The sequence below is a fragment of the Leptonychotes weddellii genome, chromosome 13 (genome assembly GCF_054177405.1).
Source record: "Leptonychotes weddellii isolate Sample4059 chromosome 13, ASM5417740v2, whole genome shotgun sequence".
Taxonomy (NCBI): Eukaryota; Metazoa; Chordata; class Mammalia; order Carnivora; family Phocidae; genus Leptonychotes; species Leptonychotes weddellii.
This window is the reverse complement of record NC_138381.1, coordinates 18,820,958-18,836,995: the sequence shown is the minus strand read 5'-3', so window position 1 is coordinate 18,836,995 and position 16,038 is coordinate 18,820,958. Positions and strand designations below refer to the sequence as shown.

The window sequence follows — 16,038 nt, the reverse complement described above, 5'->3', positions numbered from 1 at the left end:
AGAGGGAGAGATAATCTCAAGCAGACTCCACGTGGAGCCTGATGCGGACTCTATCCCAGGACCCTGAGATCATGACCCTGAGATCATGACCTGGGCTGAAACCAAGAGTCTGACGCTTAACCAACTGCACCACCCAGGCCCCTGCCCTCTGTTTCCTTACCTGCAAAGATGAAAAGGCCCTCATCCAGCTGCAGCATTCTTTGATTTAGTGCTGAAGTGAGTTTTCATATAGCTGGTTGATGATTTGCTTCTCTTGCCATTTAAATAAATGCTAAATGTAGCTCCCAGATAATGCTGGTGACAAAGGACAGTGTTTTCATACTTCTGAGAAAAAAAAATGGCAAAATACAAAGTGGTATAAAACTTGCTTTGAAGATTCATACAGAACCATTTGCTGACAAGACCAAGGAAAAGTGGCATACTTTCATTTAGTCTTAGAGACCATTCACTGTAAAACATATCCCATTTTCAGAGATGCTAAGGTGTGGAATACATTCCAGTTAACAAATGCACAGGGAACATCAAACAGGACAAGCACTGTATTTTATGGCATCCTGATAACAAGATGATGTCACCTTACTGGCCCCACAGACAATTATTTTAAATATTTTATGACCTCAAAATCAGTGCCATTCATTTCAATTCCAGGTCTTGCCGGGGAAGGGCTAAACTAACATGACACACTGCTGCGTCTTAGATTTGATGAGATGTGAGAGGAAGGCCCCAGGGTCAGCTCTCCTTCGCTGCAGCCTGGTGACCACCTGCAGCCTTGTCGGAACCTGAGCTGCCTAACCCAGACAGGGTCTACATCTTTATCATATGTTCCAGAGCTGCTTCTAGACAAGCCAGAAATATGGACTTGAGTGGAACTGACTAACTGGGCCCACCTCATGAAGCCGTGTTGGGACTCATTATGACTTCGGAGACGTCCCATCTCAGACACAATCACTGTTTTCTCTCTCCTCCCAGGGCCTCGTGCACACTTCTGTCATAACACAGCACAGTCTTCGGTAATGGTTTCCTCTCCATTTCTCCTGCTAGAGGCCATTCAACGGCCTTGTGCTGTGGCCCAGGTGTGGTAGAGAGTCTGGAATACAGCAGGCATTCAGCCATGCTTACTGGAGGAAGACAGGAAGATAGGAAAGAAGGATGGATGATGCTTTGTGGATTATAGGCGTGGTTTTTAGGTGACGCAGGCCACCACTTGTCACCAGGAAATAGGATGCAAGTGAATTTTGAATGAAGATTTAACTTTCAGGTAACATGATTATTCAAGAAAGCACATGGGAAAATCAGTCCATTGCTTAGAGGCAGGGCTGGTTTGGGTGAAAATAAATTGTACTAGACTAAGCACCCACCCTGAAACTCTGTAGAGAACCAGTGTCATGAAAAATCTTCTGATAGCTGGTGCTTTGCTCTGATGCTAATATCATCTGGGCAGTCACTGCACCTCCATGCCTCAGTTTCCTCATCCACAAAATGGGAAGACTCAGAGTACCTGATTGAACCGCTGTAAGAATTCAATCACATAATGTATGTGATTAATACAGTGCCTGGTACACAGTGAAAGGAGGAAATAAACATCAGTTACCATTATCTGTGTATGCGTCATCAGTTGGCAAAGAGTTGAGGACCAACGGAAGTGTTTTATTGGTCTCTAATTTGACAATTCTTTCTAGGGGTTTTTCTTAAACCAAGATTATAACTTCCTTATTTTGTTTCCTTAACTTTCAGCTCAATATAAGTACTCCCTTACTTCAGGGTTATCATTTTTCACCTCTCAGGGATTTTCCCATTGGCTACAACTACATTTCCCCCCTTTTTCTTTTTCAGTGAATTGGCTGCTTCTTTTTGTGGATGGACAACTCAGCATTTGAAATGCATGAAGATGCAGCACAGAATGCTTTTTCTATGGGGAAGATGACCACCATCTCCAGAATGGTAAGGTGGAGATTTACACCTTGAGATTAGCTCCCCCCAAACCTTTATGCAGAGCTCAGGAAAGAATCCCTTTTTAGACCAGCTTTCCTCAAATGACCCTCTTTTGAAAGGTAGCATCTCTTGCTCTGACCATTTCTTGATTTGCTTTCTGTCTCATAAACTCTTAGCTCACATCTCTGTTAGCTCTGTAATGGACCAACTTTCCATGAATTGTTGTTCACGGTATTAATGAATTGTTTATTGCTCAGTATAATATCCTCATACAATGTTAAACTGAGAATGTTGATCAATGATTATTCTATACAAAATGTATCATTTAAGAATGCTGATATACTAAAGTCTATGTTAGAGTTATTAGTAATCAAAGATATGCCTGCTCAGAGAGGAATTCAGAGGGCAGTGGACAGGAAACCATGACATTAGTACTTACGAATTCCATTTTAGTGGTCAGAGGAACAGGGCATGTTTGGTAGCTTTCAGTAATGTGGATTGTAACTCACAGAAATAATACTGTTGTTTGTAGCATTGTATTTGTAATGTGAAACCAGGAAATAGTAACACAGAAATATATGGAAATATTGTGCTTGGAGTTGGAATAGATGTGCTTAGTAGGGTTAGTAGCTCAGACAGGTAATACACAGAAAGAGGGGGTTTAACGAAGCTATTTAAGTGAAGGAGGGAGGGAGAGGGAGGCTGAGATCTGTCAGGCCAGTTATTTACTGGTATGTTACGTTTCCCATGCTTATTACTGGTACATGTGATTACTACATATGGACATTCTAGAACTAAAAATTTCTTAGAATCTAGTCTTTATAACCTCTTTCATTTTCAGGTGAAGAGACTGGCAAATAGGGGCTAATTGGCTGCAATCGAATGCATTTTATATACAAACTTAACTGGCTACTTAATTTTCTAGTAATTTATTCTGTGCCTCAGCTTTTCATATGTTTATTGTTTTCCTTATTTATTTGAGTGTCAGCCAGGTATATGGAATACGTGTATGTGTATGTTTGTATTTATTTACACTTATATTTACACATGTATTATTCTACTGAGTATATTTACCCTACAAAGGCATTTTTTGAGTAAAAGAAAATATAAGCCAAATTGAGAAAGAAAGCAATTATTGTTAATGCATCAAGAGTAGAGAATAATGGCTTCATAATTTCCCTTAGGAGAAGAGGCAGTGGTCACTGTGGAGCGTTTTCCTGGTGTGTCTCTTGGCTTGTACCCTTACCACAGCAGGAGGAGTACTGATACTTTCCTTGGTTTATGTTCACAACTCTCAGCAACATTCACAAGTCCATCTAGGACTCGAAGCCCGGCCTCTGCAAACAACGGTTCCCATCGTGCAAAAGGCTGTTGATCCAAAATTCCAGTTTCTTAATCATTTGCCTAAATCCAAGGTATGAATCACACATTTAGCAGAAAGAATCATCTTTTCTAACGGTGATTTCAGAACAAAGTTCCCATTGCCTGTTTACTAAGCTTTGTCCTCTCCTCATTGGAAGGAACCGACTGTGGGCCATCTAGATGAAGGGAGGTGAGAGAGGAGAGGAAGGGTTGGGTTGATATTGGCCCCAGGCAGAGATTTTCTTTCATAGATAGCTCTGGGTCAGCCCAGAGGGGAGGCCTGGAGATAGACAAACGCAAAGCTCTCTATTCTCTTGTCAAGATAAGTGATCTTGGGGCGCTTGGGTGGCTCAGTCGTTACGCGTCTGCCTTCGGCTCGGGTCATGATCCCGGGGTCCTGGGATCGAGTCCCGCATCGGGCTCCCTGCTCCGCGGGAAGCCTGCTTCTCCCTCTCTCACTCCCCCTGCTTGTGTTCCCTCTCTCGCTGTCTCTCTCTGTCAAATAAATAAGTGGAATCTTTAAAAAAAAAAAAAATAGGTGATCTTTTCATGTCTAACACGGATAGACTGACAGTTCTGTAGGTATTACTGCTGTCATTCCCGGAGTCTGGTGACCTAGTCTTCCTCTTCCCTTCTGGGACTTCAGTCTTCACCTCCTCACCACTGCCTTTTCTGTTTTGCCTCCCTCTTACTCTGCAGGCCCCAGTGGCCTCCTGTTCCTCAGATGGCCTCCATGTTGACGGTTGCTTGTCTATGACGTTTCAGGTGTTTGAATTCCCTGGTGGTGCAATCCAGTGGGCCCAGTACAGGAACAATGTCAAAGACTACCTCAGTGTTGAAGAAGAGGCCTTCGGCAGCAGCTTGAACAGTCAGAGATCACAGATGACCCTGGGGACTCTGAGAGTAAAAAGCAATGGCCTCCGGGCCCCTCACTGGCACTTCAATGCTAATGAACATGGCTACCTTGTATAACAGGTTTGCCTGTGTTTGGCGCCTCAGTGTTTATGCTTTGTATCCTCAAGCTGTTATTTTAGTTGCTGCAAAACCTACTTAACTAAGTGGCAGACAACACCCAGGCTTTGGTGGTGTATTCAGTTAGATTAGTTAGCAGTGCTTTGAAGCGTTAACCTGTTCGTTGTAATTATTCTTGGCATCACTTTGAACTTCTTTCTTCAGTATGAAGTCATTTTTCATTTGCTATTGTTAAAATAAGATCACTGTTCCATCCTTTGAGCCAAAGCTAAAACTCGTATCTCTGATCCAGCGATCAAAGAGATGGCAGCTTTCTTCTTCTTCTTCTTTTTTTTTTTTAAAGATTTTATTTATTTGATAGAGACACAGCGAGAGAGGGAACACAAGCAGGGGGAGTGGGAGAGGGAGAAGCAGGCTTCCTGCTGAGCAGGGAGCCCGATGAGGGGCTTGATCTCAGAACCCCGGGATCATGACCTGAGCCGAAGGCAGACGCTTAACGACTGAGTCACCCAGGCGCCCCGGCAGCTTTCTTCTAAGGAAAAAATCAGTTTGCTGATGTTCAGCCTGGAGTCCCTCAGATGAGGCCAATTGGATGCCCTTTTGTGGTTCAGACTTTTTAGAATTGTCTGGGAGTCAAGTGAAAGAGAGCTGGAGGTGAAATGAGCGTTCTCACTCGAATTTCAAATAATTCATTAGTTCTCAAAAGTATTCATTGTTGCATTCTGTATTCCAGATACTGGGGGAGGGGTAGTGACTAAACGCTCATGGCACTTTCAGTTTGGTCTTACCCTGGTGATCCTATTAATAGATCAGCCAGTGTTATGTGACATATTTCTGTTGATGTTAATAAAACTCCTTTTTAATGCAATTCATTCAGTTTTAGAATTTACAATGGGAAGAGAGATTAGAGTTTCATCTGAGACCAAATACTTCTTATTTCTTATGAGAGAACAGAGGCTCAGAAAGATTGACTTTTCTAAAGATAAACTGTAGTTGTTTGCTGGCCTGGGACAAAGTCCATGTTTTCTGACATTTTGTCTTTTTCCACATATACAGAATATGTAAAAGAGGACTGTCTTGGGGCACCTGGGTGGTGCAGTCGGTTAAGTGTCCGACTCTTGGGTTTGGCTCAGGATGTGATCTCAGGGTGGTGAGATGGAGCCCTGTGTTAGACTCCGTGCTCAGTGTGGATTCTCTCTCCCTCTTCCTTGCCCCCCCCCCCCCCGCTCTGTCTTTCTCTCTCTCTCTCTCAAATAAATAAATAAATCTTAAAAAAAGAACAAAAGAGGACAGTCTCCAGAAGGTTGGATTCCAGGGCTCTGGCTGAGTAGTAGGAAGAAGGAAAGGCAGGTAAGGGGAAGGGGACCCTTAATAGCAAACCCCAAGTAGGGAACTTAGTCTGGAGCATGTTCTAGTAGATAACGGGCCTGGAATCCAGCTCAGTCTGGGGAGCAGTTCTGGAAGTCCAGAGAGAGTTTATAATCTGATCTTCTAAATGTGAGCTAGAAGGTGGTCAAAAGGTACTAACTTCCAGTTATAAAATAAATCAATCATGGGATGTAATATACAGCATGGTGACTATAGTTAATAATTCTGTATCGTGAATTTGAAAGTTGCTAAGAGAGTAGATCTTGAAAGTTCCCATCATAAGAAAAAATTCTAGCGAGGGTGATGGATGTTAAAACTAGACTGGTGGTGATCGTTTCACAATATATACAAGTATCAAATCTTTATGTTGTATGCCTGAAACTGATAGAATGTTGTGAGTCAATTATATCTTACTTACAAAAATATAAAAAAATTCTATAAAGGAAATAAATGTGGCTAGAATGTTGTTTAGGTCCCAGGAAAATTGTAGGATCACCCACACACATGGTAAGGAACCAGTCAATAGGATGTGACAGAAGTCTCTCTACTGCATACTCACCCATGGATGTTGCTTTTGTTTCTGAGTATCTTCATGAAAGCCTTGGAAGGAGTGGCCCCGAGAGGAGCGGGGCAGCTGGGGTGGCCAGTGTGCATGGCCCTGCAGTTCATGTCCCACTGTGCTGGCTCTGCTGTCCGTTTGGAGTAGTTGGTACCTTCATATGAATAGATACACACTTTTGCTGTTCTCTGCCTGTGTACTTGGAGAGAGCTCTTCAGGTTCACCTTCCCCTGTGTCTTTAATACCCATCTGGAACTGAGTTGTACACGTCTGTGTAGACACAACAAAGACTTCTTGTGCATGCTTCCCTAATGACCGACTCTGGAAGAAATATTACCTTTGTATTTACTTTACAGAATAATACTACAGAAATGATTAGAGAATGAGAAAAAGAATTCTGTATAAGTGGAATCAAAGTATGGTGTAATATGGATTAAAAGTGTAGACTTCCCCCCAGCCTCTGGCAACCACCATTCTAGTCTCTACTTCTAGATATTTTGACGAGAGAATTAAGTTTTAGGGTTCTTCATTGTATCTATCATTAACAATACTGTATTGAACACTTAAACATTGAAGAGGGTCGGTCTCATGTTAAATGTTCTTACACAATTAAAAAAAGTGTGGACTTTGGATTTGGAGCTTAGGTCCAAATCCCAGCTTTGCCATTGACTAGCAGAGTAACCTTGGGAAAATTGAATATTCTCTCCAGATTCAGTTTCTCATCTATAAAATGAGGGTAATAATAGTACTTGCTTCATAGGGTTGATACAAGGGATGATTGAGTTAAGTCAGGTAAAGTGCTTAGAAGAATATCTGGACACACAGTAAAAGCACCGTGTTATTACTTTTAGTGTTGTTATTAAAACTGGATGCAGACTTTTTATCTAAAAATAATTTGCATCCATATACATACACATGGAAACATGGACATACACAAACATGTATGTCAGTGTGACCACCTGTGAACACACACTCATGTGCTTGTAGTCTTTTCAAACTCTATTTTTTGTTTTTTGTTTTTTTGTTTGTTTTTTAAGATTTGATTTATTTATTTGCCAGAGAGAGAAAGAGAGAGAGAGCGCAAGAGAGCTTGAGAATACAAGCAGGGGGAGCACCAGGCAGAAGGAGAAGCAGGCTCCCCGCTGAGCAGGGAGCCCGACATGGGACTCAATCCCAGGACCCCCAGATCATGACCTGAGCCGAAGGCAGAAGCTTAACCGACTGAGCCACCCAGGCGTCCCAGTCTTTTCAAACTCTAAAGGATGAACTTAGAACTCTAAATTCTCAATGGGGGCGATATTGCCCCCTGGGGGGGGCGGTAAAAACTGGTCCTTAGAAGGTAACAACGCCTTACTTTTTTTTTTTTTAATTTTTTTTTAATTTTATTTTTTTTTATTCTTATGTTAATCCCCATACATTACATCAACGCCTTACTTTTTTTATGTACAAAGCACAGATATGCATGTGGTACATAAGCACTATGTATGCACGGTATACCCAGATTTACAGTACATCTACAGTGTTAACATTTCATAGGATGGTGATTAGTAAAAAAAGACTAAAATGGTACCTTATAAGAGATGTAATGAGAAAAGTTTGAGAAACATTGCTCTAAAGTGATGTTGTATGTGTTTTCTGTTGATGTTTCAGGGCTCGGCATGGATTGGGGTGGTTGATGATGGTGGTGTAGTTACCACATACAATGTTACAGCTGGCCAAGTGATCTTCTTCCCTAAAAATACTCTCCACTGGATAAAGAATGTGGGGAATGAAGACTGCTTTTTCTTGCTCTTCTTTTCCACACATGATGAACTTCAGACCCTGGATGTTGATGATGTATTTTTTTCTGTACCTGAAGACATTGCTTCCAGGTCACTTAAGGTCTGTATCACTACTGAACACAAGTCCCTCCTTGAGGGTTTGCATTACATAGGCACAAAGAAAGCGTGAGTATTTGTGTTTCTAGGGTAGCAGTCAGTAGGGTAAGAGTTGGGTAATGAGCTCAAGAACATAACTTGTATTCCTATTAAAGATATACAACTTGTTGAAATTGACTTAGCTTTTACTTTCCTTTATGAAGGACTTCTACAGGAAACTATAATGAATTGGTAGAAAAGTTTTGATAGAGGTAATAAAAATTACTATAATTTACATCTCTGAAAAGATGTAAGCTCGGGGTGCCTGGGTGGTTCAGTCATTAAGCGTCTGCCTTCGGCTCAGGTCATGGTCCCAGGGTCCTGGGATCGAGTCCCACATTGAGCTTCCTGCTCTGCGGGAAGCCTGCTTCTCGCTCTTCCACTCCCCCTGCTTGTGTTCCCTCCCTTGCTGTCTCTCTCTGTCAAATAAATAAAATCTTTAAAAAAAAAAAAAAGACATAAGCTCATTCAGGGAGAAGTTTGCTACAGATGACATAATTGTGTTCTCCTAGTCTAATGCAGAGGAGCCTATTGTTTTCCTGAAGGAAAGCTGCTTTTGGTCTCTATAAGTAGTTCTATTACCATGGAGGGACTGCTCCTAGAGCTGGGTGTAGAGGGAGAGGGCCGGATGCAGATGCTGACAATACAAATGGGTGATCAGAAGAATTGGTGGTGGCCCGTGAGTGGCAACTGGAAGGAGTTCTGTGGCAAATTTAGAAATCTATCTAGGGAGGTTTTGAGATTTACCTCGCAGCAGATCCTGATCTAATGTTATAGGGAGAAGTGGAAAAAATGAGTCATTAGGAGAATTTTGGTAAATATGAGAACCACTGTATATTTTTGTAAGAGTTATAATGATTATAAAATATCAACACATTTAAAGCCAAAATGCATTGAAAACTTGGGAGGATTTTCATGAATATCACAAGCCTCAGGCTGGTTGAGGTCAGCTCCTTTGACTGGACCACTGAAAACCACAATGTTACCCTATCCTTAGCTATCTACCCTTCTATTACTAAAATTTGTAGAATGTTTCATAAATATCTTATATGATTTCTTATGTGTTTCAGCCTGAAGGTGGAATTAATTTCATTAGAACATTCCAGAAGCAAAAAGAGGATCAGGCGGTCAATCTTCCTCCCAACTTGGCAGAACTGGTTATAAATCCTAGTTATGTACAGTCTCCAGACAGTCTTGTGTGGAAATATTTTTATGACCTTAAAGGTATAGTATGTTATTTTGCAAAACTTTTATAGTTAAGTGTTTATATATGGGATTATATAGGTGTTGGATTGAGATGTAACGTGTTTTTTTTTTATAGTGGGTCACAGTCAAGATGAGTTTGAAGAAACACATTTCTCTAAAGAATAGGAAATGAGAGAAAAGGAATGGAAGCAAAGGAGAATGTTGTAGAAGATTTCAAAGTATGAGGGGCGTGTGTTGGGGCTAGGGGTGCCTCAGGAGAAGAGGCTGATGAGAGAGGAGGGTCCAAGAATGCAGGTTTTAGAAGCCATGCTGTTGAGTTTATACTTTATTTTGATGGGAGCAATTAAGGGATTTTAAATAGGAGATTTTAAATTAAGTTTTAAAGTTTAAATTAGGTTTTGCATTTATTTATTTATTTATTTAAAGATTTTATTTGTCAGAGAGAGAGACAGCACAATCAGGGGGAGGGAGAGAGGGAGAAGCAGGCTTCCCACCCAGCAGGGAACCCGATGTGGGACCCTGGGATCATGACCCGAGCCGAAGGCAGGGGCTTAACTGACTGAGCCACCCAGGTGTCCCTGTATTTATTTTTAAAAATTATTTTATTTATTTTATTGAAGTTAATTGACATAAAACATTAACTTTAGGTGTTCAACATAATGATCCAGTATTACTGTGAAAAGATCACTACAATAAGTCTAGTTAATGTCCATCACCATACATAGTTACAGAATTTTTTTTCTTGTAATGAGAACTTTTAAGATCTTAGCAACTTTCAAATATGCAGTACAATATTATTAACTATAGTTACCATACTATACATTACATCCCCATGACTTATTTATTTTATAACTGGAAGTCTGTACCTTTTGACTCCTTTCACCACCTACTTTGCAGACACCTTACTCTCTGCCAATCTGTTCTCTGTATTTATGAGCTTGTTTTTTGTTTTTAGATTCCACATATAAATGAGATCATATGGTATTTATCTTTCTCTGTCTGACTTATTTCCCTTAGCATAATGCCCTCAAGGTTCATCCATGTTGTCCCAAAAGGCAAGATCTCATCCTTTGTTATGGCTAGATAATATTCCATTGTATGTATATACCACATTTTCTTTAACCATTTATCTATTGATGGACGCTTATGTTGTTTCCATATCTTGGCTATTGTAAATCATGCTGCAATGAATATGGGGGTGCAGATATCTTTTTAAGTTAGTGTTAGTTTTTTGAAGTGATGGCTGATCTAGCTGAATTGTGGATTGGAAGAGGAGAGATGAGAGGCAAGGAGATGAGTCAGGGGGCTCTTGAAGACCCTCAAGTGAGGGATGATGGTGGCCTGCACTATGGTAGTTTTGAGAGGGAGAAGATTGTTACGAAGCAGGAGAATTTAAAAGAGGTAGGACTGACGGGACTGACCTACCTTAAAGAGGCAGGACTAAAGATTGACATGTAGAATGATGGAATGACTCTCAAGTTTTCTAGCAAGGTCCCCTGCATTGAATAGTCTGTGTTAAAGAGGTCACTCTATGTTAGAAATTTCAGAACTTGGAAGGTAAGGCAGTATGTGACCGTATGACGTCAGTATCTTAGGGGCATGTAGGATCTGGTGGCAGTGATTCCTACCACATGTTTCCTGTGACTACAGAAGAGCTGATGTACCTTAGTGGGACTACGTTTGGCTCTCCTTCTGTAGTACCATTTTGAATGAAGTATTTTATTTTGTTTTTTAAATTTCCTCTGACTCAGGTTCAAAAGACTATCAATTTCCAGGAGGAGTAATACAACTGGCGCAATGCTGGAAAAATGGAAGTGAACTAAGCAACCACGAAAAAATTTTTCGTGAATTCCTGAATCAGGTAATTGAGGAAAAAAATTTTTTTAAGATTTTATTTATTTATTTGACAGAGAGAGACAGTGAGAGAGGGAACACAAGCAGGGGGAGTGGGAGAGGGAGAAGCAGGCTCCCCGCTGAGCAAGGGAGCCTGATTTGGGGCTCGATCCCAGGACCCTGGGATCATGACCAGAGCCGAAGACAAGTGCTTCACCAACTGAGCCACCCAGGAGCCCCGAGAAAAAAATTTTTTTGATGATTATTAAGATTGATGAAATATACGATTTAGACTGGATTCAGCCTTCTTTTGGAAAAAAGGAAAGGGAAAAATCTAGTCAAACATTACTTGATTTGATTAATGGAAACTATTAATTGAGGCCACAGTGTGGATTTGGGAGCTTAACTTCTTGGCATGGAGGGTTACATTAATGAAAAGACTGGATGCTTGTGAGATTTCTCTTTCATTTGTTTTTAAATGCTCAACTGGCTGCCTTGCATAATGACTAAGAATGCAACGGTGGCATCAAATTCCCTGATTCAAATCCCAGGTCCGCCACTGTCCGACCCTAAGTAAATTACTCAGCCAATCTATATTTCAAATTCATCACCTGCAAAAAAGGGGGGGAATAAGACTACCAACCTTACAAGATTGTTATAAGGAACAAGAGATATAATAAATATAAGGGATAAAAAAAATTGTATCTTCTCAGTGAGGGCTGCAGAAAGATAAGTTATAATTAGGATTATGTGAATGGTTAAGTTGCTGAGTAGGATGTTTGCTAAATAACTGAATTTATTTCTTTTTCCTTTTTCAAGCATCAGAATGCTCTCACTTTGAGTACACTCAGAATTTATAACAATGGATTACGACAGCCACATTTTCATTTCAATGCAAATGAAATGGGGTATGTAATAAGTGGATGTGCAAAGGTAATTTCTCCACAAACAGCTTTTTGAACTTTCCTTTTTAATGCAGAAAGAAGCAAACAGGAGGTTTTTCTTTGTTTTGGTTCAGTTATTGGTAACATTGAAAGACGTGGTGTTAATGGCTTTCTGGATACAGTTTCCACAGAAAATACCATGCAGGCCATGCTAGATAGCTTCTAACTTTGCTATTAGCATGAGAAATGGCTAAGACCATGTTAGAAATGATAAAGAAGTTATCACATAGGGTGAAGTGTTTGAAACATTTTACATTTTCAGAGTTTCACATTTTTAGGTAATGCAAGGTTTAATGTGTTGCCCTTTGGGGACTGTGACATCACTGTTGGCCCCTCAGTGTAATGTGAGTGGGGGTGGCTGGGGAGGTGTGGAGTGTCAGTAGGGTGACCACGTATCCCTGTTTATGCAGGATCCTTCTGATGTACACTTGTCTTTTTTTTTTTTTTTTTAAGATTTTATTTATTTATTTGAGAGAGAGAGAATGAGAGAGAGAGAACACCTGAGAGGGGACAGGGTCAGAGGACGAAGCAGACTCCCTGCCGAGCAGGGAGCCCGATGCGGGACTCGATCCAGGGACTCCAGGATCATGACCTGAGCCGAAGGCAGTCGCTTAACCAACTGAGCCACCCAGGCACCCTGATGTACACTTGTCTTGGTGACAAGAAAAGCCACACCGAATAGCACGTTATGGTAGTGACTTGACCACAGTTCTTCTGGACTTTCACGGGGCTCCCTGGGCAAATCTCCAATGGCCTACCCAGGTCAAATGAACTACTAGCTTTTCCCCGTCTCCATCCTGACAGAAAGAACCAAACCAGACTGACTTGCGCATGTTAGGGCATGCATAGCAAAAGTTTTGTTTTATGTTTTTAGAGGCGAAGGCTTGAATACCCTGGAAAAGGGCACTGCAGTCACTCCCAAATTACGTTTCAAGGATAAGATTTTATTTTTGGTGTGCTTGTGTGCTCATGGGTGTGCATTTGTGTGCACATTTTGTTTCTGATCCCTTTAAGGGGGACTATTAGGATGCTGCTGTCCTGGAAGGCTGAATTTCCTGGAGAAAGTCAAAAGGAGGGCATGAGGGCAATAAAACAGTGGGATGTAAGCCTTCTGCCTGATTAGGGAATTTATGATCCTTAATTAGAACATAGTGATTGATGTTGTTTTTGCATGATGTTCCACAGTATTGAACTCACTAATGCATTTTGAGGAACATTTCTGAAATGGAGTGTCTTTTGACTTCTGTGGGGCTACGTCTCAGAAACAGAAGATTTTATGTAGAAGATGGCCTCTATTTTCTGCTATTTACCCTCACTAAGAAGTCCTTTTATAATTATATGTTTTTATTCATCTGTTCTTCACTGTTAATACATCTTTTTTTTTTTTAAGATTTTATTTATTTATTTGACAGAGAGAGACACAGCGAGAGAGGGAACACAAGCAAGGGGAGTGTGAGAGGGAGAGGCAGGCTTCCCGCGGAGCAGGGAGCCTGATGTGGGGCTCGATCCCAGGACCTGGGATCATGACCTGAGCCGAAGGCAGATGCTTAATGACTGAGCCACCCAGGCGCCCCTATTAATACATCTTCTTAATAAATATTTGATTTTATTTGCTTAACTTCAACATAGTTTTTCCCCCTCCCTCTTTAGGTGGGCATTATTAATACTCAGGGTATCATAGAGTTTGATGTTCACATCGGAGATGTGGTATTTTTCCCCACTGGAACCCAACATTACATTAAGAGCTCATGTGATGAGCTTTGCCTTCTTGCCTTCAGCACCGGAGACCAGGTGAGTATAAGACAGTTTTAGAGAGATTGCTGAGTACCTCGGATGTGCAGAATATCCTGCTAAGCAAGGTATCTGGACCACAGGAGGCCCTCAGTAAATGTGAGCTGAGTGAATAAATGAATGAACTGGCAGAATCTATGTGTGAAGAGAAGGAGAATCAAATAATCTTATTTGGTTATAAAGGGATCGAATATATCACATTCTCTCCTAATTCCCCAAGTTCCGAACCAACTGAGAAACACATACGCATAGACACATTGAGAGACAGAAACACACAGTGAGACAGATCCAGAGGGGAAAATTGAGACAGGCTGACTGAGAAAGAGAGTTAATGTCAGAGAGGAAAAAGCGTGACAGAGAGAGGGAACAAGGACAGATGGTCAGACCCAGCCGACTGGATAGCCTGGCCAGACAGGCAGAGATTATCAACCCCATGGAGGGAGGCCTGTGTCTGGCTGTGGAGTAGGAGGACAGCGAGGTTTGCCTCTGTCATGTGCCACTGGGCATGGAGCTCTGAGAAGCCCTTTTGTTACTAGTCCCTGCGCACGGGAAAACAGAGGGTCTTCACTCATCAAAGAGAACTCCCTTTCAGTAGAATAGACGTCCCTTCCAAAGAAAGTTTCCGATGCCTCAGCACCTCTAGCCATCAATCGGACTTTCCTTATTCTCAGAATTGAAAAGGTGAGCCCCCCATGGCAAGGGAAGACAGGCATATGAGGTGACCGTTCGCAGGAATTCATAGCGGCCATAAAGTTACACAGCCAAGTACCTTGCTGGCTTGCAAGTGCCTTGATGACCGTAAGATCTGTGTAGGAATCTGAGGACTTTGGTGCTGATACATCTTGTTTTGGTTTCCACTGCCAGTTGCAAACCCTTGACATGGACGATTATCTCCAGGCCACAGCAGACCACATCCTGGCCCAACTTTTCTTCAAGAAGCAAAGTGAGTTTAAGAAGATCCCCAAATTCAAGGAGGACCAGGCAATCAACCTGCCGTAGATTTGCCGATGAGTTCATATTTATTTTTCCTTCTTCATTTGTTATTATTGTTTTTAAAGAAGGGCCACTTGGCTAACGAACCTGGAGCTCTTTACAGAGTAGAAGTGGGAAAGCAGGTGCAAAACAGCCCTGTGAGCATATTTAGCTGACAGTGATGATAGGCAGCATATGCATTTCAGTATCCTCTGTGTAGATTAGTAGATCTATGGAGGAGACCCAATAATGTATTTTTGTATTGATTTTAGTGTATGTGTATATATTTGTTTATTTTCCTTTTTTATTTTCCTTTTGTTACTTCAAATTTTGTTACTCTAAATGAAAAGTCATTCTTTTTATGCATATCAGTAAATCTTACTACCATGCGTGTATTTTTGTCATTCATCTCTGTGAAGAGAAGTCAGCCTATGTATGTACGTATTGAGGCACTGGAATCCAGGTCCCTCAAACTTTGTCTGGAGAGTTCGGTATAGAACCCGAGGCAGGTGATTCCTAACCCTTTTGTTGGTATGAAGTAACTTTTTACAACGGCAAAATTTTCAAGGACTCACTCATTTTACTGGTTGTTTACTTACTGTGTATTAGCTGAGAAAATATTCAGTGATGAACTAATTATAAATTTAGTACTTTCTTTGAATGTATTGGATTTCATTAATCACATCAGGAACTATTTACATTTGAGGAGTAGTCATGCCTATACTTGAGAAACATGTGGTTCATTTAGTCCATTGGCAGTGCTGGCTATGTATGTGGATTCAGGAACCGCTTGTCATCACTGGAAGCTGGTAGGGGCTGGTGGTCTCCAAGTTGGGGGTCATCGTCTTAAGTAGAAAAGAATTTGTTCAGATTTAATCTGTGCTGGGTTTTCTTTACAATTTATTTTAACAGGTATTTGGTACTCCTGCATTGTACTTGCGTCCTGCCGTTAGTTCTGGTTTTATGGGACTAATGGCAGTTGGTGCTATATAAAATTTTTGAGTCGTTGTAGCTAAGTTTTAAGGCTTTTGACCACCACCATGCCTCAGATATTCCCCTGATACCCAGTGGAATTTTTAGATGTCTTAGGATGTTTGTTCCCAGGCTAAAAAGATCTCTAATGTTCCTTTCTCTCTCTCTGTTTTTATTTCTGTATCTTTCTGTTGACTACAAGTACAGAATT

At 41.1% G+C, this 16,038-nt stretch overlaps 1 protein-coding gene across 1 annotated transcript; it reads left to right on the top strand.

Moving 5' to 3' along the window:
• Positions 1-437: 437 nt before the first annotated feature.
• LOC145716741 (oxalate decarboxylase OxdC-like) lies at positions 438-15,755 on the top strand. Its single transcript, XM_081801187.1, is given in 9 exon segments — positions 438-1,941; positions 3,117-3,347; positions 4,060-4,269; positions 7,844-8,074; positions 9,180-9,333; positions 11,067-11,176; positions 11,968-12,081; positions 13,743-13,883; positions 14,748-15,755. Coding segments are annotated over 9 exon segments (1,410 nt in total). The 5' UTR covers positions 438-1,857; the 3' UTR covers positions 14,883-15,755.
• The last annotated feature ends 283 nt before the right edge of the window (positions 15,756-16,038 follow it).